At 40.9% G+C, this 24,036-nt stretch overlaps 3 protein-coding genes across 3 annotated transcripts in view; 1 reads left to right on the forward strand and 2 right to left on the reverse strand.

Moving 5' to 3' along the window:
* Nucleotides 1-24,036, reverse strand: part of si:dkey-251i10.1 (uncharacterized protein LOC100038774 homolog) — a 211,843-nt gene that overhangs the window by 119,125 nt on the left and 68,682 nt on the right. The gene's annotated exons all lie outside the window — the stretch shown is intronic.
* Nucleotides 373-15,850, forward strand: arhgap31 (Rho GTPase activating protein 31). The gene is made up of 12 exons (XM_061054774.1): nucleotides 373-985; nucleotides 4,144-4,246; nucleotides 5,252-5,402; nucleotides 7,965-8,047; nucleotides 8,172-8,279; nucleotides 9,176-9,318; nucleotides 9,429-9,630; nucleotides 9,776-9,897; nucleotides 10,698-10,754; nucleotides 10,885-11,526; nucleotides 11,630-11,778; nucleotides 12,118-15,850. Exons 1-12 carry the CDS (start codon nucleotides 886-888, stop codon nucleotides 14,125-14,127), a joined length of 3,870 nt encoding a protein of 1,289 aa, XP_060910757.1. The 5' UTR covers nucleotides 373-885; the 3' UTR covers nucleotides 14,128-15,850.
* gsx1 (GS homeobox 1) lies at nucleotides 21,189-22,946 on the reverse strand. The gene is made up of 2 exons (XM_061056187.1): nucleotides 22,142-22,946; nucleotides 21,189-22,033 (listed from the first exon to the last, which is right to left on the reverse strand). The coding sequence occupies exons 1-2, from the start codon at nucleotides 22,515-22,517 to the stop codon at nucleotides 21,681-21,683; spliced, it is 729 nt and encodes a 242-aa protein (XP_060912170.1). The 5' UTR covers nucleotides 22,518-22,946; the 3' UTR covers nucleotides 21,189-21,680.

Below are 24,036 nucleotides of genomic sequence, written 5' to 3' on the forward strand. Positions count from 1 at the left end.
CATTTCCCATCTGTGCCCTTCAGGCCCTCACTTTAGACACCTCCCACTTCCCTCTTCCTTCAGAACCCGTCTGTTTTTGTTTTCCAGCCCGGGCTCTTTGCACAGGAAATTGTATACATTGGGAGCATTCAGGAAGGCAGAGAGCAGCTTTCCCGTCAGCTCCCACTTTGGGCACATGAAAATAAATGAATAAAAGAGGTCAGTAATTCCTAAACCAGGAGAGAAACAGAAGTCAGCTGTTCTCCTCCCCTCGCTTCACTTCCCCTCCCCTTTACAAAGTCTCAACATTTAAAAAAAATCCCTGCCACGAGTCCATCTCTGAACATAGAGTATTTGAAAAATCCCAAAGTGGAAATATGTGTAAAAAACAAACAGAACCCAGATGATTCCTGAGGGAATTTGCCACTCAAACATACAGGCATGCTTCCTCAGCTACAGAGGAGCCAGTGTAAAGGGGAGACTGTGAGTGGAATGAAGGAAAAGAGGAGGAGATAAAGGAGCAGAGACTGGCTGGGGGTGAAAAAACAACAGGAAACTGACCGGTTCTAATGCTGTTTCTGCAAATCCTTCACAGATAAAGCAGCACTCTGCCACGTCCAAGCAAAACAGCACTGTATGTTCTCCTCAAAATGTTGTCTTGAACTCATGACACCCTAAAGGACTTAAAGCTGAAAATGTGACGTCACTTCTGCTCTCAGCCTCCGACCGTGCTGCGGTTACTCAGAATGTGAGCGGATGCAGACATTTGGGAGCTGATTGCTGGGATTTTCTATGCGGCTGCTTTTTTGACCCACAAACTCAACCTTTCTCAGGGTCATATGGATCGATCGGCGAGCTTCCAGGGATCTGTTTGTTTTAATCGTCTGGACCACTAACTGGAGCCACATGAAGAATAAAGGGAATAAGCTCAAGTCCAAAAAGAAAGGGAGTGAAAATGCGTTCGGCTGTGACCTGACAGAACATCTCCAGAACTCCGGACAAGATGGTAAACTTTGGATTTTGCTTTCTTTGAAACCTTAAACTCCTTCACAATAGCCTACACACCTTGACTTTACGAGAACACTTATTTGAATAACATTCAAACTGAGGCTGAAACTTAATTATTCCCCTAATTGTTGATGCTATGATAACATTTAAATGAATATAAATATGTGAAATTATGACAGAAAAGACAAACAGTGTCTTTAAGAATAAATTTAGGTCATATTCAAAGTCTGATACCCAATAAAGTAAAAGCTATACATGTGTTTTACATTTAGAAGGGCCATTCATTCTCCCATTGGCTGCATTAAATGGTCATTTGTGACTTTGGGTGTGGCTCTTTTTTCAATTTCCTAAACTGGCTTTAGCTTCTATGAGTAGTAAGAGTCGGGCGGAGTTGCTGCTGATGGATGTGAGAAGATTCATGAGCCAAGAATAGAAAGCCCAGAGACAAAATGTGTCATCGAATATTCAGATGAGAAGTCAGGTTGGGTTTTATTTTGTCTGCCTCTATTTTCTTTTTTCTTTCCTCTTATTGTATGCCTTGTTCTTTTCTTGCCATCTTTATCTCATACGTTGGGAAGGGAGCCCCCTGATAAGTCGTCGAAAAAAAAAGAGGGTGACCATAAATCCCCCACGTGCCGAGAGATATGAATCCTTGTGTTGAGGATAACTTTGAGGAAGACCTGTTACAGTTGCCGCTCTGTAAGGCGGAGCGTTTGTGAGCAGGAAGTGAGGGAGGAGGTTTAGGGTGTACCCCTCCATCATGGATGTCCAGCAGACATATTGTGTTTTTTAAATAGTAGGTGCATTACACTGTTACTGCTCTTTAAAAGGAATCAACTGCACAACACGAGAATGTAGTGGAAAAACTTGATGAAAAATATATCTAGTGACAATGAAAGAAAACTTTATTTTCCCAAATCCTAACTGTGAGTATGTATCCACACTATCTCTATACAGCTCTACTTTAGTGTGTTAGGAGAGGAAACGTATCATGTTTTAGCGTTAATGTTGCAAAGAAAATATATTGACAATGCATTCAATTCTTTTGAACCCTCCAGGAGTTGTACATCAACACACTAAGGTCGCACAGTGCTCGTCAAACCACCATTGAAAAGCAGAAACTCCTGATCCTTCACTTCAGTGAGATTAAAGCGAAGTGTCGAACAATAGTGAGCAATTAAGATTGAGCAATAGAAATCCTGCGTCACAGCCTTGGTTGGATGTGGAAGGATGTGAAACTAGCACCTCCTGCCTCACAGAGACAAAAGAGGTATGATTATGTTCTTGTGTAAGTTGTTTATGACAACTCTGCAAATCAGCAGACGCGCTAAAATGAGTTGTCTGGAGGAGGGAAACGCACTAACCTTATCTTCTTACACTTCCAAAACGAGGCAATGTGGATCTGGCCCTGAACCTCTAAAGTCAAACGATTGTTGGCCTGTTAAAAGTTTTTATGAAGCTCATCACCGGGTTAATGGAGCGCGTAAGATTATTGAAGAAACAACTTCCATCGGTCGACTTTTTCACTGACTCCAACTTTGACTTCACAACATGTCACACGCTTTTATCATTTCACGTGTTATCATAAAGTCACTTCCAAAACGGAGCAGGGATTTTCCCTCGCTGCAGAGTCTAAAAGGCACGAGAGGAAGGCTCCAGAGTTTTTTTTTTCTTTTCTCTCCAGCATTTGACCACAGGCATGTCACTTAAAAACCGATTCAATCAAAGAGACGAGAATGTAAATAGCAGATTCTTGGTGTCTGGGGTGGTTCAGAAGAAATTAAGCATCGCTGAAATGACTCTTCAATTTGTTTGCAAGATGAGAATTTCTATACGTCACACCAAGAGACAAAATAACAGGATTTCAGTCCAGGTGATAAAGTCTGCAGAAGTAAAACCGATAGAATAATCATTAAGAGATTACACTTGAGTATGTTCATTGTACTATCTTCTTAAAAAAAACAGTTTGTTGTTTGGTCCATAAAATGCCGGAATACGCTGAAAAATGTCAATGTGTGGGTTTCCACAAGCCCAAGATGATCTCATCTCAAATCTTGCTTCAGAAGATATTTATATTTAGTACGCATGAAGAGAAATAAAGAAAGACGAAGTATGAGTAAGAGGAAGTATGAGAGCTACATGTATGATTCCAAGAAATCCACCCCTCATAAAAAAAGTAAAAATAAATACTGAAATCAATCAATGGATTCATTTAAAAGATAAGTTCTTATCAATTCATCAATGCAGCTCCGATATTATCAGATTTTGAAGCCCAAAAAAACATGTTAAAAGTAATGTTTTGCAATATAAAAGTCATATTATTTTTTTTCATGAGTGAATACCAAGTTCCCTCTTTCAACATGCACTGACACATACAGTAATCATTACTGCTTTACATAAAGCACATCTTGGCGTGTTTCTCCAAACGTTGCTCAGATTACGTGAAACGCCAAGAAAAGCTTCTGCATCAAATGAATGGAACTTGTTTGTCTGAGATGAGAGAAACATTGGATTAATTGTCTGCCTTTTAATCCAAAACCAAATCAAAGACACATTCAGTTTCATAATCCGCTTTTTCCAAGTACATTTGTTTTAGCAATCAAGAGTGATTCTCAGTATTATCTGAAGGGACGTTGTGTTCACACACAGAGGTAGAGCATGTGATGAAGCTCCAGCGCCTCGGTTAAACTGTTTTCTTTTTTTTTTTTAAAAGCGCTGCCAAACACAGTTGTGTACAGAAGGTGATGAACTGCCGTGCACAAAGCTGTGTACTGTCGGTGAGTGGTAACATTTCAAAAGCAGTTTTCTATTAGAGGAAATGTCGTAAGTAATACCAGCTACAAGGACTGGGTGTGTCAACCTTCCTCTGAAACAAACAAACCATTTTTAACTTCCTGACACAGTCCACCTACAATCAGCGGCCCTGAGGAATACAAAACAGACATGGTGGAACAAACCCCATACCATGAAGTCAGCCTTACAGTATGTGCTTTGTTACTGCTGAGACACTGCATTGACTGCAGCTTCCTTCCTCTTCTGTTAAGGTTTAATGTTCTTACCAAGTGTAGTGTGTGAAAATGTGGCCTTAAAAGAGCTGAATTCATAAAATGTGTTCCTCTGTCACACTTTATGACTAACATGATTTCCACACTTCAGTTCCTCAGGTTCTGATTAAATGTGCAGAGTTCATCGAGGAGCATGGGATTGTGGACGGGATCTACAGACTGTCGGGGGTCACCTCAAATATCCAGCGCCTCAGGTACTAACGCAACACCAAAAAACATCCAGTCATAGAAAACCTCAAACATGAGGTGATATATAGCAAGAGAATTTAAAAATGAACACTTCTTAACCAGTTAAAATCCATTCTTTTAACAACCCTAATCTATAGCAGAGTGAACACATTGACTTCTAACTTTGGCAGTTCTTTAATCTAATGTTGTCAATTTCTCTTTTTATTAGTGATGTTGTATTTAAGATAATATATATCAAGTGATGTTTAGTTAAGTTTGCATATTCTCTATTTATAACAGCTATAATATAAAGAGTAGAATTGACGCTGCTCTGATTTAAGCCTGCTGAGAAAACTATGGGATACAAAGTGGGATAAATGACAGAGTGCATATTTCTTTATGAGTCAAAATAAATAAATAAATCACCACTGCATTGGCACCAATTCATCAGACGGTCACAGACAGCTACTTTAACTTTTAACTGACAGTATTTATATCATGTGAAAGCGTGATGATTATAGCCAGGCCTGCGTCAAAGAGGGAAAGTGATAAGTGAAAAAGCAGTGCATGTTTTACATTTAAGATTTTTTTCTCATTCATTGCAACTAGTTCAGACTCTTGAGATGTGTTCACTACAAATGCTCATATTGCAACAGTTATGAAATAACTTTTTTTTAAGTGTGCAGTCCTACTCTGAATCAATTTTCATTAAAAAAAAAGCAAGTGGTGGCTCAACTATCCGTTTTAAGAGCCAGTGTATTTTAAATATTAAATACTGTTTTATTTAGCTTGTTGAGCATCTTTGTCGCTGTTTATATGTTGCCTTTATATCATTAGTCATCCGGAAAAACTTCAATCAAACATGGCGTCAAAAGCAACAGCCAACACTGTGTTAAACAATCAAAGTGCTCAGCTAACTCTGTGTGTGTGTGTGTGTGTGTGTGTGTGTGTGTGTGTGTGTGTGTGTGTGTGTGTGTGTGTGTGTGTGTGTGTGTGTGTGTGTGTGTGTGTGTGTGTGTGTGTGTGTGCAGGCAGGAATTCAGCTCCGGCTCCGAGGCGTGCCCTGACCTTACAAAGGAAGTGTACCTCCAGGACATCCACTGTGTGGGTTCCTTATGTAAGCTGTACTTCAGGGAGCTTCCCAATCCTCTGCTCACATACGAGCTTTACAGCAAGTTCACTGTGAGTACATTCATACACATTCGTTACATTTACTAGAAAAAAAAACCCCAAAAAATCAAAGCAGCGGTCTGACGGCAGATCATCTGGAAATTCATGCAATAAACAGAATGGCAACTCTGACTGTAGATGTCAATAAGCAGCATTCATACCAGATGGCGTCTCTGTATATTTATGTCAGCAGTCTATAAAACATCTTTACTGTCATTTTCATGTGTGTGACCTCAGGCTCTAGCTCACTATTAATCAGATGTCTTCATCTCCTCTCTGGAGAATAAAGAGCCATTAAAAGATGTCAACTCAACTTCCAGCATGTATGACAAAGCAACCCGGAACATGAATTCAATCTAAGTCGTCTATCATCTTTGTCATCTTTGTTTTTAAAAGTAGTAATACTGCTGCCTCGTAAGCAGAAAAAGATGGCCCTGCATTTACTGTATAAGACTGATCTGTATTGTTTATGTTCTGGGTTTTTGTTGGCCGTCTTACTGCCAGGCCCCTTCAATCAAATAAGAAAGTATCCTGATGCACTGAAAAGTTTCAAAGATTTGAATGAAGCAAAATCCCCCAATTTACAATGAATGACATCATCTTTATAATGAGGACCAGAGAGAAACTCTGCAGCTGCTATGTTCTGTCTGAATATCACTTCAGAAAATAGCAGAGGTTATGAAACAGGAGAAGCAAACTTTGAGACCTGGGGCCGGATTCACAAAACCTTCTGAAAAAATGAAAACGTCTGATTTCATCTTAACTTCAGTCTTAAGACAAAAGTGGAGAAGATTTCATACTCGTGAAAAAAGTTTGTATTTATTTTCTTAACTTTCTTCTTACTTTTCTTCCAAAGAAAAAACTAAATTAGATTCTTGAAATCAAAGTTCTTAAATTTCGTTGTCCTAAAACTGTTAGAGTGGAAAGGTAAGCCTCTAAATTCTTAAATTTGAACACATTTCAGACAATCCATTTAGATTTTCAGTTTTACTAAATTTGTCTTTTACATGTATCGTTCATTTTAACTTGCCACTGTTGTTCTTGGTTTAAGTCTCATGTCTCTGGTACTCCTGAAAATAAGATAGCACATTTGACTGATTTAATTTAAATCTAATTTGCCTTCACCCAAAGAAACTAACTAATGTTAAAATATTTCCCTTTACTTAAAGTTATTTATTTAAGTAAATCATAAATATGGTTGTCAATAAAAAAAATCCCCAACTGTTTTCTACAGCAATAATGTTGACAAACATGCTTATTACAATGTATTAAAATAACATTTCAGTCCTTAAGTAAATGATGTTACACCCAATGAATAGGAATAGACTTATTATATAGGGCTATATGCCTGCCCAACAGCATTTCTTAAGAAATGACACTTTTCTTAAGAAAACAATCAAGAATTAAACTAACATTCTTGAGAACTTCCTACGTTTTGTCTTAAGAGAATGTTCATGAATCCGGGCCCTGCATGGTTCCTGCTTTCTGTGGAGCTCTCTGTGTACAAACTGAGTCATTTGCATACCTTGGCATTTATAGATCTCGTACTGCGTGTGCCTGAAAACTCAAGGGCTCCACTGTTTTGGGAACAATTACTTACTCTCGTGCTGTGATGTTGTGGAAAAAAAGAACAACTCAAAGTTACCCTGTTGTCGAAATGTGAGTGTTGTATAGTGATTTAAACAATTTAAAGTTACACATCTGTTGTTGAGTATCTCCTTGAAAGGTTAGTCTTTGTGCTCTGGACATTGCCCAAACTGGCACAAGCATTTTTTTAACAAAGACCTGTTTTTGTTGACAACCTCACACATGACTAGTAAATAGAGCTGACCTGCTCAGCTGTTTGGGCCTCAATCACATGAGTTTGACTGCACGCAGGCCAGCGTGTCTGTTTACATGTGTTCAGCAGGGATGCATGCTCGATCATACAGTGTCCTGTTCATTAACACATTGATCCTGTTTACACTGTCATTAGGAGGAGTAATTATGTTTTTTTTAAGTTCTGTTTGTGTAAGGGTGTGTGCACAATTCATCAACAAACAGAGGAATCCTTTTTAGAGAGTGTGAGAACTCAATTCATATAACCGGTTTAAAGTTCCTGTGTTTCTGAGACTGACTGAAACTGCTCTACATAAACCACAAAAGGAAACGACACCATCAGCTACAAAAAGGACTATTTCTGTATGATCCTTTTTAATGTCTATAAAACTGAAGGGGTAGGTGTCAGACGATTTATAGCACGCTGCAGAAACTGCATTATTTATTTTTTACAGGTTCTACAGCAAATATTCATACTATGTGACGCATTTGACTGTTCAACGGATTTCTTTTTTCATGAAACGCCACCTAGGCATATGCATGACAAGATCAGCAAAGAGATAAAGATGCACAGCTTGGTCCAAAGGGGGTTCCTCAAAACCTACACGAGGAGCTTTAAATAAGTGCAATGACTTAAGGACCAGACAGTCCTGATAAATGACCTGACAATAACTAATTCACACAATGCTGGTTAAGCACAGTGATGAGTGTTAACCAACATCTGGATATGAATTATTATTTCTGTTACACATGCAGGACGCGGCCTCGGTCAAGGGGGATCATGAGAGGCTATTACACATTCAGAGGGTCATCAAAGAACTGCCCACTCCTCATTTCAGGTGAACTTAAGCCCTTGAGCCTTTTTAACTCTCAGCATTAAAAACCTCTAATTTATATAGTCTGGTTGGCTACATTTTACACACGCTGTCGTATTAAGTGTGTTTTTTTTCCGACTGTCTTTAGGACTCTGGAGTACCTCACTAAGCACTTGACCCACCTCGCCACCTTAAGCACCCAGACTAACATGCATACACGTAACCTGGCTCTGGTTTGGGCTCCAAATCTGTTAAGGTGAGTGATGTTAATGGATGTGCTTGTAACAGGTGATCTACAAACAACACCCTGTAATTATTGTTGTGCGATGGAAGCCGGGAGAGGAGGCCTTTAGTTTCTGTGGTCCTTCTCTCTGGAACAACCTACCTGCTGACCTCAGGTCCATCAATGTACAACTAACCTCTACTGTTAAACATAACCTCAACGCCTATCTATTCTCCCAGCATATGAGTAGTTACTCTTTGTGCGTGTGTGTGTGTGTGTGTGTGTGTGTGTGTGTGTGTGTGTGTGTGTGTTCAATTGTGTGGTTAATGTATGTGCAGAATGTTTTTTCAGTTCCTTATTTTCTATTATGCTTGTGGTGTTTGATCGTGAGGTGTTGTATCTTAATCACGACTGTGGAAACAATTGTTTATTCTCGGATGCCTCTGTAAAGCACATTGAGTTTACCTAAAGAAACTATTTTTATAAATAAAATTGCAATAGCTTTTTGCTATTACTGCAAAGGGAGAAACTTTTATTTCTGAAGCAGTTTTTTGGAAAATCTTAAATAGTTCTTATATTTAAAGCTACCATGAGAAGGTTATGAAACAGACTGAAATTCACATTTATACTGCTATATTAATAACATTAAGACATCAAGATTCATTCTTTTTTATATAGTTATTATTAATGCTGTAAAGAAAGCATTTCCCAGGGGAAAGATTACCAATGAGTGATACGTTTGACTGTTTAAAGAAAAGAACAGGGTGAGATATTTGGTTAAATAACACTACATGTTTACACATGTGCACGACTAAATCAGAGAGATGAGACGTACTGCGTCGTCCACACCAGGGCACCAACATTAGACATAAACCGAAAGTTCTTAAAAAAAGATTTCTCATCCTCTTATTTCCACTTGGTTCTCACAGATCTAAAGACATAGAGACGTCATCAGCGAATGGCGACATGGCTTTCCAGGAGGTGCGAATCCAACAGTCGGTGGTTGAGTTTATTCTGAATCACACAGAGCTGATCTTCAGCAGCAATTCTGTGCAAATCAAACCCAAAGAAGGTATGACATTTGAAAAACATGCAAGCTGATTTTTCTTTACACGGGAGATCATATTATTTTCAAATGTGATATCCCCTCACTGTATAAACTGGCTAATCGTGTCGCTCCAGGTCTGATGTGTGGGGAGAAGTATGCCACGCTCCCGATCAGTACTCAGGGTGGGCCGATGAAACTGATGAGCCTGGAGGAAGCTCAGGCCCGTTCTTTAAGTCCCAACCATCCTGTACATAGAGAACGCCAGCGGGAGAACAGCCTGCCTGATACCAGCACCGCCATGCTCTACCACACCGTCATCGACATGTCTGACAGCAAGTATGACATTATCATGTGCCATTATAAGTCACACTTACAAACAGTATGCGTAATGTTGGATGCAGGTCTGATGAGTGTATTTACAGTGTGTCAGAGCGAGCAGCGAGAGAGCACTGAACCTCACAGTCTCTTTTTTATCTGTTAGGAGAAAGTTTTCTGGGAAATCAAAGAAGTGGAAGTCCATTTTCAACCTGGGACGCTCTGTGGACACCAAGGGGAAACTGAGCCGGAATGGCAGTGTGTTCATAAGAGGCCAGGGCATGAAAGGTAACAATGATCAATCCACAGCACAATACACGACAGGACAGATAGCTAAATGTATTACACGTTGTTATTTCTGCAGTCTTAGACGGTCCACTATGAACACACTTCACAAACCAAACACAGGAAAAGAAAGGGAATGATCTTATGGAAGATAATCGTTAAAGAGCAACTAGGAGTAGTAACTAGTCAACAAAGTGTTGAAAGATAAACTTAGAAAAGTAATCCAGCCATGCAGATATAGTTTTTGTAAGGTTTTCTCCAGTACTCTAACCCTGGCTGTTTACGGCTCTGCTCTTTCTTAAAGCCCCTGCAAGGAGTTTTTGGTTGTTTATGAAACAGACTGAAGGGGCACCAGTAGCTTAGTGGTTATTGCACGCGCCCCATGTGCAGAGGCAGTGGTCCTCAGAGCGGGCGGTCTGGGTTTTAATCTCACATGTGGCTCCTTTCCCGCATGTCGTTCCCACCCTCTCTCTCTCTCTCTTCCTTCTGACTCTATCCACTGTCCTATCTCTAAATAAAGGCATTAAAAGCCCCCCCCCAAAAAAACAAACAAAGAAATAGACTGAAATAGATATCGTTGCCGCTTTGTGACCTACAAAAGTAAACAAGACCTTAAGGGGAGAAGATTTTTCTAATGAGTTATTTTAAATGCTCGACACTGCTGCTGGGTTTGATTATAAGCAGACAGAAGTTTGTCACAGAAGATTCTAATTGTTTTGAAGTTAATCCACAGCGTAGCTCAAATTTGAGATGTGTTGTTTTTTGCTACAGAACTGAATACAATCATATTTGTTTTTCCACAGAAAAGGCAGCTCTTCGTCCATCCAGAAGCATGGAGTCCTTGTGCTCCTTACCAACAGGTCAGAATACAACAGATCTATTCATTACAAAATTTCAAGCTTGTCTTGGCCCCATGATAAAATGGTGGTTTTTGATTGATTACTGTGAACTGATGATTTCTTATGCATGTGTTGTTTTATTTCTAATCAGATGATGACAGAGCAGGAGGCAACAGTCCAGCTGGTGGAGCTGGCAGCAATTTTGTTCCAGATGTTAAATCCAGAACTCTGGGTTCTGACTCGCTCTATGACCTCAGTGAACACGACCAAACCTGGGAGTTTAAAGGGAACAAAGCGGGCGGGGCCACAGGGGGGTGGACCTCTTCCATGAATGACAAGGGGTCACAGGGTGCCTCCGCGGCCCCTCAGAAAACACTACCGGAGCAACTGAAGGTGTTCAAAGGTGACGACCTCAGCGGCTACCGGCCCACCTCTCCTAAAAATAGAAGGATGTTGTACTCGGGCTCCTCTCACAACAGCTCCTCTAGACCCTCCTTTCCGGGTAGTTTCTTTCCACTTGAGTCCTCTCCCAGGCATCAGCGTCGAGCCATCAACATATCTGAGCCCTTCGCGGTGTCCGTACCGCTGCGAGTGTCAGCCGTCATCAGCTCCAACAGCACGCCATGCAGGGGGCCCGCCAAGGACAAAGCGGCCACTCTGAAACCCAAAGAGAGCGCCGAGCAGAGCGGCAGCAGTGGAAAGAGCAACACTTTCCCCCAACTGGAAGCAAAGAAGCAGGAAGGAACAGAGAAGAAAAACACAGAGGAGGAGACCTCTGGAGTCACGCCACAGGGTGAGGATATCTCACTTTAACTCATTTTAAAATGTTAAGTTTCATGTTGTAGTCATGCAGGATGTAATAAACCAAACACACTTTTTTTTTTTTTTTTTTACAGATAAAAGCAAAGAAGTGGTGCAACAAGGCCAAGAAGGGATGAACATTTCTGAACTGGAACCACACTCCCTTGAAATTGCATCACGAAGAAGAGAAGCAGCGCCATCTCCTGGTGCAGAACCGCAAATCCAGCCTGTATCTGGGAAACTGGTAAAGCGTGTTGCTTTGTTATGCTTCCACTAGCGCAGAGTTATAGTTGTATCTTTCATCAGAGCCTATGTTTTCTGTTCTGTTGGTTTTATTATCGCATGAACATGAATTAAAAAAAAAAATAGAGAAAGTATTTGTTTGTTATTTCGAGCTGTAACCTTTTAGTGAAATAGTTTTCTCCGCTCCAGTATTAACACTTCTGGTGAGGTTACATGAGTGAATACTGCTCTGATATTTTTTGAGTTATCCTAAGCTGTAACCAGTCAAATGTCTGTCTATGTGCAAAAACCCACTGGTTAAATGTGTTAATTCCTGTTTCTCATCCTTACTTTTTTCTAGGACAAAAGATATTCTTCTGGGACAGAGCCTTGGCCTGACCTCAAAAAGGAGCTGAAAATAACTGAACCTGAGATTGACCTGCTTGATAAGACCTTCAAACCGGTTTTTGGCTTTAAGAGCACCTGTGAGGGAACAAAGTTAACAGCGGATGTGAAGTCAAAGCGAAGTCGCAGCTCCCCTTCACTGTCCCTGTTATTTAGGGAGCAGTCTTCAAATACCTCTTTGAGTGATCTCGCGGCTGCAGGCGGGTCGAACCCTGCGAGGAAACAGCCCTCGGAGTCCGACATCTCGTTTTCTCCCAAAGCAATTCAGTTAAATGTCTGCACTGCTCACACGGCGCAAGAGAAGCCGCAACCAAAACATGCACCCTCAAACAAAGAAGACACAGCTGACACCAAACAGAGCCAGCCTCCTTTAAAGGAAACCTGTTTGGAAACGTTTCTAAGTCCTTTGACGATAGAGGAAACGTCAACGGTCGAAGGCTCCTCAGCAGCAGATAAAACTGACAAACATGAAACTTCTAAAGAGAAAATCTTTTCCTGTCATGGAGCGAAGAAGAGTGGGATTCCAGAGCTGGAAGTCATTCAGAGGCTCTCAGTGTGTTTGGAAGAGAGACGTAAGACCCTGGAGCTGCCGATCTTCGACAAGGACGATGGAAGCGGAGGACACTCAGAGGAGCTGGACTTAGAGGAGCCCTGGGATGAGCTTAGTTCCACCAAGCAGTGGGTCACAAGTCCGCTCCATTCACCAGACATAGAGAAGCTGTTTAACCAGCTCTCACCCTTCAGTTCTCACCTGGAAACTCTGAGCTCAGAGGAAGGGGAGATTTCCTCTCCTCCAGCTGATGGGAACAAACAATCTGTCATTAGGAGCAGTGAAAACGTCTCAGGAAACCCTCCTCAGACCGCCGGCAGCAAACCAGAGACTCACTGGATGTATTTTCCGTCGGTGCCGACACGGGTTCGTGCGAACAGCAACAATGAAAGTCAACTGCACGCAGGGAAATGTAGCTCGACAAAACAGAAGAACACAGCATCATCTCAGAGGTTTTACAGACAGATGTCGCACGAGGCAGCCGCTTCAGAGAGAAGGGAGGACAACTGCTTCTCTAAACACCGGCCATACTCGCTCAACTTAGATCTTGGGCAGCGGTGCATCAGGGACATTTCTAATCAGCAGAACCGAAACTCATCGGAGTTTTCCTACAGCAAGAAGGGGCTGCAGACTTCTTCTGGGACGGTCAACAACGGGCTGCCCTCGGAGCTGGAGTTGTTCCTGAGCGACCGCCAGGCACCTCTGCGCCGGAACTCAGCCCCCGTCAGCGTGTCGTCAGTGAGGACAGCCTTCATGATAAAAACATGCCAGGCCAAAGCTGTGCCCGTCGTCCCTCCCAAGGTGCAGTACAGTCAGATACCTCACTCCAGACATGAGAGTGACTTTCATGCAGTGAAGGAGCAAGAAAAGGAGCGTCCCAAAATGAACGCAGAGAAGAGCGTCAGCCTGCCTGCTGCCGGGATGTCCGACCTGAGGGAGGAGCTGGAGAATAAAAAGCCTCTCCTCAAACATCAAAAACACGCGAATTTGGGGAGTAGCACCGACTCTGTGAAGACCCCGTCCGCTACAGATCAGCCGGTCATAAGGAGGAGACACGCGCCCAGTCTGGAGGTGTTTGTAGATTGTCCCAGACCTACCAGAGGGAACGTTTTACAAAGACCGTCCTTCAGGAACCGACAGAGACCTCAGAGTCTAATCCTGTTCAGCCCTCCTTTCCCCATCATGGACTACCCGCCGTCAGGGGACGACAGCAGGCTCCTCTCGTCCATCAAGAGTCTGAATGACGCGTCAGCGGAGAATGTGTTCACCAAAGAGATGCCGGAGGGGATCCCGCTTCAAAGTAAAATGACTATTCCAAAAAGTGGGCAGAGACTAGAAACATCGACCAGCTGCTTCTACCAGCCACAGAGGAGGTCCATGATATTTGACAGCAGGAGCCACCGACAGAACGAGTGACTGGAAGTCACAAACTCTGAGAATGTGTGTATGTAAATAGACGAGTATTAAAAAACGTATTTTAGAAACTGAAGGATATGAAAACCCTAATGTGGATCAAAGAATTTATTTTGCTATGATTCCAGAATTTTCTGACATATTCAGGATTATTTCAACCAGTGAAGTATCAGATAAAGAGTGAAGTAAATATTCATGTGCCATTAAAGCTTGATGTAGGGGCTACACTTTGTGGTGTTTCTCTTTTTGCATATTTTCCTGAGCAGTTTCAAAATCATCGTCTATAAAATATAAGATGATGAAAATGTCTCATCAGTTTCCCATTGCAAACGGGCCAAACCAACAATTTTGAGCTTAATGCTACATTTACTTCCTGGATGAGTTGCTGTCAGAATGAGGGACGTTTAGTTTAACACTCAAGACCGTTGAGTCATGCAGTCTGAATTTTTTCCAACTTCCCCTTGACGGGAAAAACCAGCTGCTGGTCGTGAAAAGACGGCTTTTTAATTTACCTGCTCTTTTGTTAAGTGTCTTGAGATAACATTTGTTATGAATTGGTGCTGTACAAATAAAGATTGATCGATTGATTGTTACACATTTCGATCAAAAACAAGAAAACCAAAATCTCAGGCTTTTGTGTTGAATTCAAATTCTTATTTGGGCTCACATGTTTGAATAGTTCCCCTTTGGATCATCCCTTTCTTAAACAACTTTTCACTGAAGCAAAAAGGAAAAAAAGTTTCCAGCGAGTCACCAGAAGTATGGACAAAATACTGTTTTTTATCCAGTCAGGCGCTTCATTTTGTTAATGGTTTTATGAAAAGTGAAATGTACATGATGAGTCTGCAGGGGCAAACAAAACCCTGGAGAACAAATGAAATCACATTGAAGTCTGAACTGATCCAAAGAAGTCTGCACAAACAGAAAGCACACAGGGAAGGTGAACAGAAGATGAACTTGATAACGGACAAACTGTGCAACAGTGGAACAGAAGACGTGTTTTTTTATTTATTCCTTTAGTAACACGTGTTATGAAGTAAGCTTGATACCAAAAAATATTCTATATGTTGGCTCTGTGACAGACTTAAGTCAATGTGATTTTTAAAACTAATATTTAAAAAGGAAATTCCTTTTTCTGATTTAAATATATCTCAAACATTAGACATAGTATTTACCCACAGAAGGACTTTATTTCATGTGTATCTTGTTTTCTGTCATTATTGTGTCGTTTGTCATCTTTTTTTATTCGTCTGGATTTGGAAACAAAGTAAAGTAAAGTGGAGTCTGAGTGTGTGCGCGCTGACTGTATTCAATGTGGTTGAGGTCAAGTCAGATGGTGGTTTCTCCAGGTCTTTGTCCCTTTTCTTGACATTTTAAAAACACGGGATATGATGATGTAAAGTTGTGCTATTTGTGGGCGAGCTCCCGGGAACATAACACAGTTGGGATGTCAAAGAAGTTACAGTGTATTTCCTCACAGTGTTTTTTTTTATACTGTAGTCTGGATGGGCTGGGTGAATGATGAGTGAGTCAATGAGAAACAGGATGAGAAGTGTGTTTTTTTTTATTTGCTTTTATTACTGTTGTAAACTTGTAAAGTGTATTAATATGAAGGATAAATGAAATGAGAAATTTGAGTCTTCTCTTCTGGAGTTATGTACATAAGACACTTGATGACTTTTGCTACAACATAAAGTTATGATAATAAAACGTTTTGAAAATCCCATCAGACAGTCTTGTAAATATTATTATTGTATTTTTTTGACGTTTCCCTGCAGCTGTTTGATCATTTTAAATCCTGTCGATTGATTTGTTTTCCAGGGGTTTAACATCATCAACTGAAGAGATGTTACAAAAAAAATGTTATCCAGAAGCTATTCGAGAAACTGGACTCAGATTTCAAATAAAACCTTTGGGATCTCAAAATGATTTGGTAGTTTACAGCAAAGAGAGTAAATACAATACTATTACAGAGATTCATCGCTAACTATTGTTGAAGATTTGTTATTACTTTATTTTATATTTATTGTTTATTTCTGACAGGGGCAGCGCACAATTAAATGTAATTGCACCACCGTTAGATAATAGCTAATTTGCATCTTTTGTCCCTGGGCAGGTAAACAAATAATATAATGCAGGAAGTACATCATCTAAAATAACAGAATATGAAAAAAAAAAAAAAGTCAATTTGTGTAACATTACACTTCATAATATATCAGATTAAATCCATAAATATAAACAAACACTGCATAAAACATTGTTTTAAAAATGTCCATTGGTATAAAAAGTAGATCAGCATGATGTTCAGTGCAAACATTAGTGATTACAATTTTGGGCTGATTTCAGCTGCAGGGTTTGTGAAGGTTTTGCAGACACTTTACTTTAGTTAAACTACAAAGAACTCAGTTTATACTTCTAATCCGAACACCTTCCTCATATATTTACGATTGTTACATTCCAGCTGATTTTGAGCCCTGCTTTTACTCCTTTAAGTACTTTTACCTAACACATATTTGTCACAAATGTTTTCAGACCTCATGATAATACTGCCGAAGGTGTTACATGATATATGCAAAAATCCATGGATTTATTTTCGATGGAAATGCCACTCTTTGTCCTCCTGAGTTTCCTGAGAATTTCATAACTTCTCTAAACTGTTTCAGTGAGCAGCTCTCTGAGGGGGCTGGTATAAAAGAGGCTGTGCTGCTGCTGTGTGAATGACGGGCATTCAAGGGGCCCCCTCGGACTGTTGAGGCCTTTTTTTGGGGGTCATCTGTGATTCTGCAGCTTGCTTATTTGTTCAGACTTGGGATATTTGACCCCCCCCCCCCCCCCCCCAAAAAAAAAGAACACTTCAGGCTACTGTGAAAAACATTCTCTGCTTTTTTTTAATACGTTTTTTTCAATGGTTTAAAAGTTTTGCAGTGTGCACCTGCAGTTTCTTGATGTTTCTAACTATCGCTGGTCTCGGCCACCAGATGTCGCTACAGCTCCACTTTGTGACATAAACAGACGCTCAGGTACAAAATGTGCTCCCGGTGCTCCACACACGCTTTGGACCATGTTTTTATATGCAAACAGAACACTATCATTATGCGAACCATGCTTCTAAAGAAAATAGTTGTTGCTCCATGTGTCTGCAAGTGTACAGTCTGCTTTGACAAAAATAAAAAATGTAAAAAAATGTGCATGTGTCTCATATCGTCATAAATAAATTCCAAATAAACGTCTACTTTATACTTGTGTCATTATGTGAAAAGTCCAATAACTTGCACACTACAGACACATTCAGATGCATGAATCAGATTTGGGCTGAATCTCAAAAACATGAAGCAACACAAAAGTCGAGGTGCACAGTAAGTGTTGGTTTAAAACATAAAACAGAGTTTATACACCGTGGAAAAATGTGCATGGTTTACTCTATGGGGAGATACAATGATGTTGTTGTTTTTATAAGTTTTCTAAAACGGGCTATTTGCAAGAGAATCTAAGGTTTTATTTTTTACCTTGATGACCAGGTAGCTGTAGACCTGTCAGTCCAGGTTTTCCAGGTCTATGTTTATGTCTACACGTGGGCTGTGTGAAAGTGACACCAATCAAACCACGATAGAAAATTCTATTGTCATTTCATCCAAATTTAACATGTACTATATGGAACAATAAACCCTTTCAGAAGCATTTATTTTCGGAGCTACGCTCGCGCTTGCAGAGGTCACTTCCATGTCTGTGCAGTTCATTATTTGTCGACCTTTGACACTGCTTGTGTGTGTTTGGGCCGAGAATTAAAAAGGCTATTCCCTGCAGCACGCTGAAAAAGGCATGCAGGGCACGGTGCGCGCGCTGAATATTCAATTAGAGGGGGGGGGGGGGGGGGGAGAAGAGAGGAAGAGTGAAGCTGCGTGCCAGTCCTTCATCTTACATTACTGATTAGCTGTTAAACAGATTATACACGGCTGAATGGCTTCAAATGTTGCACCACTCAACACTCAGAGTTCAAGGCGATGCTGAGCTGTTTCATTCGGAGCCACTTCAGCAGGCTGAACACAATTTGTCAACAGTAACAGCTCCGCTAATGCCAAAATGTTACTTGTCCAAATATTTTTAAGGCATACAGTAAGTGAAAGTTTACCCGCTGGGATGCAGTCCACAACAAATGGGAGAAAACACTTTACACAGACAATAAAGAATACATTGAACCAGATTTTTCCTACGTAACTGCAAAACTATTTCCAATTTTAAAATCAAAACATTTCCATATATACGTCTGTTATGTTCTAGTAAACTACTTGTTGGTTAAACATATATTGCAACATAAAAAGCATTAAAAATCATAAAGTAAAGAAATATGAAGATAACACTGCATTAAACCATTAAACTCGTGTTTAAAGAATTCACGTTTTGAAAATTGTCCAATCTGTTCCAACAATAACTCTGTACTTTGCATTCACAGGCGAGGCTGGAAGCCAGGAGAGGCTTAAAAAACCGAGTAAATAAACTTGTTAAAAATGAGCTAAAGTGTTTAAAAGTTTATTAAGTATGTTGTTAAAGTTAGCAAGTTAACATATTTGGTTTACTCCTTGTATTTACTAAGCTGTATAAGTTTAAAGTAGTTGAATGTGCAGTGCCACAGCAAGCCACGCGGGTCCAAAAGAGCTCTCATTGAGAAGCCACGTGTCCGTTTCCAAAGCCTCTCCAACTTAACCACCTCCTTTGTACGACTAACCCACATCGGCAGCGTCCCTCCACATAAAGGGATTTGCAATTTCAAGATATTTCAGCTTAAATGTTTTTGACAGTTCCCTCGCTTTTACCTCGGCTTGGTTATTTTAACTGTGCCAAATGGGTCACCTTGGGTTGCTGTCTGCGCGCAAAGGGCTTTTGCGCGCATTCAGTCTGAATTTTTTCCAACTTTCCTTGACGGGGAAACCAGCTGCTGGTCGTGAAAAGACGGCTTATTAATTGTCCTTTGTCATGCAGAATTGCTTGATTTCTAAAGAAACGTACAAAGGCTCTTTTTCAGGATTCAAGTATTTTGTTTCGTGCGTATTTTCAAACCATCGAATCAGCTGCAGCGCCGCGCCGTCTACCAGACTCTCAGGTACTGACTGCCTGCTCCCTTTGTCCCCTTTTAATGCTGTTGTAAATCGTGCAGACTGATTTGTTACAAGCTGTTCTTTTAATCTGATAGATAAGAGACATGTCAAAGAAAAGCCGTAAATAAAAAATTAGCCAGAATAAAGACAAGGGCGAGTCTGCTAGATGGGCGCCTGTTGACTCAAGCGGCTCTCCAGCGTCAGGGGAGCCCTCTACTCAGCTCCGTCAAGGTTACGTCCACAATTCCCTTTTCTTCTTTTTAAAAAGACACCGTAGTCCTTTTTGCTTCAATGAATTGATCGGCACAAAATTAAGAATAAATAAATCGAGCATTTGGAGCAGCGAGCATAAGCTCCCCCAGGGCGCATACCCTCGGGCTATTGAATGGATAAAGGGTGCTTTGCAGAGGACGTTGTGAGCAAAATGGAGCTCTATGGTGCAATTAACAAAATAGTCTAATCCCATATCTTAACAAATGCAAATATTAGAGTTGTGTTAAAATGGTTAAGTGAACAATTAAAGGAACGTTTACGAGTAAAACTCCACATCCAAAAAAAGGCACACTGATGTAAATAACGTGCTGTACGCATTTGAGAAGTTTTTCCTCCTTTTAAAATGCTTTATGGCACATTTGTATAGAAGCAGATATAATTTAAAGCCTATTCAACTTCATATATATAGTTTTTAAAAAGCAGGGCTTCACTCAAAAGCAGCTGTAGCGGTGCGTAAAGTAGGCGAATATCTGGAACGATAGACGCTGAACTCTTTGTGTGTCTTTTTGAAGATATTGAAGCGACCAGGAGACTTATTAACATCTTCAGGAAAAATATATCACATTTTTTTTAAAGACAATTTGGAATTTTCTACTGGAGTTTTTTCCCCTCACTAAAATAACAAATTTATGTTTGAGCTTGTTGGGTATTTTCTGGCTCAGCATATTATTTTACTTTGTGGATTCAGTTTGTATTTATTTGCTACAAACTTTAAATCTATGCTAATTTATATTATATAGTCTTTATTTAAAAATAAGATTAATATTGTCCAGGTCAAGTGGCTAGTATGAATTCTGAAACCCACCTGCAGCTCATAAAAACGACAATAAACTTCATCACCCTGGTACTTGAACAATAACAACAATATAGGTCATGGACACCAAACTGAGTCTTTTCCTCATTTATTTTCATGTTAGATCGATATCTTAAGATATGCACACTCCTGGTGCACCATTATACACCCTCAGTGGTTATTAACTCAGTCACACGAGACGGATCATTGCAGCTGGGGTGAACCTTGAAAAGAGCTCCAAAGGGCTAGTCACTGATATCTGTTGTTAGTGTCCCCCTGGGAAGGCACATAAAAGAACCCCCATAACAACGTCTTTAACACCTCTGAGTGATAAAGATTATCGAGCATTTCATTTACTCGTCCAGGATGGAGTTCACTTCATAAAGCCTGATGTCCTTCAAGATACGAGATCATATTTGGTGTGTGTGTGTGTGTGTGTGTGTGTGTGTAAAGTGCAGTGCCGGCTGGGAGTCTTTCTTTCTTACTACATTACTTTTGGGCTCTTTAAGCAAAAATTATGAACCTTGTCAAAACTTTTTCAAAGTCCTTTTCTCTGAATATGAACACATCCAAGATGTTCTACGTCTCTGTAGAATATTAAAACATCTTTTTTTAACATACAGAATACAATTCATAGTCTAACGTCTGGAATTACGCGCAGCAAATGATGCCACAAATCGAGCCAGAGAAAATGTAAATGCATGAATTAAAAAACGTATTTCATGCTAACATTTTGACCAAATAACATCACATGATGTTTGTCTTTATTCTCCTCTCTTCTCACCCGTCTGTATGAAGACTTTTAATGCCCTAACTTAAAAGATTTACCCGGAGTGACGCGCGCCACAGTGCGCACAAAGTGGCGCGCAGCAACCAGAATGTTCAAGTCACACGAAAACGAAGTCTGTCGCTCAGAAATATTTTTATTTATCAACATTTTTAAATAAATAAATATTTTTCAATTACACTGAAGATATAATTTCAGAGTGATCTCAGCAATGTCCCTCCAGCTTTCCACAATTGAATTGACAGCTCCATTCACATAGAATGGGTCTAACCAGTATGGTAACCATGTATACAAAATACTGTCTTCCCCCAAAACACTAATAAACAATGTTGTTATTGTTGTTTCTCCTTTTTGTCATTCGGGTTTGTCTTTACAAATATGCCTACCATACTCATGGGATTGGCAAAAACAATTATACCGTTTTCAGAAAAAAACTACATACAAAACGTACAACATGTATACAGCTATACAATAATTCAGGGCAAATCCCTGATTAAATATTCTCTTTCTATGTACAGACGACTGAACACAAGTGGTTCAGTCTTTTTTTTGGCAGTTTTCAAAATCATGAGGACCAAAATCTTTCAGAGGGGAGGGCAGGGGAGAGAGTTCAGGGGGAGACAGACAGGTCCACGTCCTCCTTTTCGGACGAGGATGGAGAGATGGGCATGTCATCCTCGTCTTCCTCCGAGCATCTGGCGGTGGACAGGGACGAGCATTTGCAGTTATGTGATCCAGTCCTTTGGCCGCTGCTCTTGCCCTCTTTCTTGTGCTTCACTCTGCGGTTCTGGAACCAGATTTTAACCTGCTTTTCGGACAAGTTCAGGTACGTGGCGATCTCGATGCGCCTCAGTCTGGAGAGGTACATGTTGGAGGTGAACTCGCGCTCCAGCTCCAAAAGTTGTGTGCTGGTGAAGGCCGTGCGCATGCGCTTGCTGCTCTGAAGTTTGCTGTTACTGTTTTCTGTAGGGACAAAAAGAGAGACTGTCAGCAACTGTGATATTACAAACAAAAAGGTGAAATATTGTTTCATGCGCCCTCGCCCACAGGTAAAAATAAGCCCGTACTTACCGATAGAGATGCAGTGGAACTGTCTTGGGTCCGGGACTGAGTACGCAGCCTGGTATATCCCGGGACCGTGGCTGAGGTTGACGCTGTTGGAGGTGTGTTGCCTGGACAGAGCTGAGTGACAGTACTGCGCGCTGAAGGGAGGAAATGATGCCTTGAGAAGCGGCAGAGTCGGTGGAGACGGGTGGAGCTGGGACGCGGTCATGCACAGCGGACAGAAGCACAGCAGCCCCGCTTTCCTGGAGTGGCACGAGCCCGTCAGCCCGTGCGGGTGATGCGGTGAGTGAACGGCATACGGGAATAAAGGTGGGTTGTTCTCGTTCCCCTTGTCGTTGGCCTCCCTTAAAATCAAGGAATCCACCAGAAAAGACCTCGGCATGTTTGCGAAACTTGTTGCTCAGTGTGGCTGAAGTTGAATCCGGCGCGTGGTGGTGTCAGCGTGCTCTCCTCGAGACTGTGGACAGCGAAGTGGTGCTGAAGGCGCAGCGCCGCTCCTTAAATAGCCGCCGTGGACTCGGTTCGGCCATGTGACGGTTACGCTGTAAGCGGCCAAGAGCTCTCAATAGGGTTTTGTGCCTTTCTCTCGGCATTCCCACTGCACGCTTCCCCATTATTTCACTTGTTAACTAAATGAACTGCATAATGTAGTCTATTCTTGTCAGCCCCACCCACGCCGCAAGAGGCGGCACTGCCCATTCTCCCTTTTATCATCACTCTCATTTTATCATAGAGCTGAGCTTCAATGTGCGCGAGAAAACGTTTCTGCCACATTCAGACAGAAACTATTCAAGTTTTGTCTTAGATACTAAATAGCCATCAGGTGTGTATCAGTGAGAGTTAGTCTGAAATATGACTTTTTACCCCAAATGCGAGTTGCGCAACAGTCGTAAACACTTGCATTACTAGCCATTAATGTGCAATCCATTATTAACAACTACGTGTTAATTAGATAATAATTCATAGAAGTTCTTTAAAAATGTAAATTTAATTAGGCTATGACTTTGTCTGTTTTGAAAAGTTTGCATCAGTCGAATGTATTTTCATCTGAATTTAATTTCTCCGAATAAACAAAACCTCTAAATGCTTTAATATTTTTTTTTTCCATGATATTGAGGTGAATTATTAGTGTGACAGGTCTTCTGCACTTGTGTGGCTACTTTACTGACTGTGGAGTGCGCACACAAAACGCACCAGCTGAATGTAAAGTTTATGCATATCCATTTTAAGGTTAATGTGTCATTTCTGGGCACAAAAAAAAAGAAGGGACAAGTCATCGCCTCGAGGCAGTGCTGTTAAAGAGCAGTGATTAATTCCTTTGCTCGGGCCCCTGCCGAGTCGAGGGAAAGAATATGTAAAAATAACCAGGTTTTCACTCTGCGGCCCTTATTGAATGTCATTGTGGAGGGATTTCAATGAGAGAGAAAGAGAGTCGAATTAAAGTGTGTGACAGCGGCGGATAGACGCAACAAAGGCGACTCTGTCATAGAGGAGCCCAATGCGCGGCGCACGAAGCCCCCGCCTCACTCTCTGATTGAATTAAGTAATAGGAAAACATTTTCTTTCACTTTAAGGCTCTCTGAACAAGACCTTCAAAGAGACGGAGCCGTAAAGTGTGAGTTGATAGTGGAGCTTGATTTCACCTTCTCTCAGTTTTTATTACACCCTCTGTGTGAAGAGAACGTAAAAAAAAAAAACAGTCAGTTTAAATCTTCAAATTGGGGATCAATATCTCATAAACACTCAAGAAGCCAATGCTAACAGTCTCAACTAAGTTAATTGCGCAGTGTGTAGCTCTGTCTTTTGTCATGTTCTGGCTACTGCTCTCTCGTCGTCTGCTTTTATTCATAGCTTTCATATCATTAGCCTTTATGCATTATTTCCCGTAATAATCACGCCTA

Source organism: Labrus mixtus, chromosome 14, assembly GCF_963584025.1.
Source record: "Labrus mixtus chromosome 14, fLabMix1.1, whole genome shotgun sequence".
NCBI lineage: Eukaryota > Metazoa > Chordata > Actinopteri > Labriformes > Labridae > Labrus > Labrus mixtus.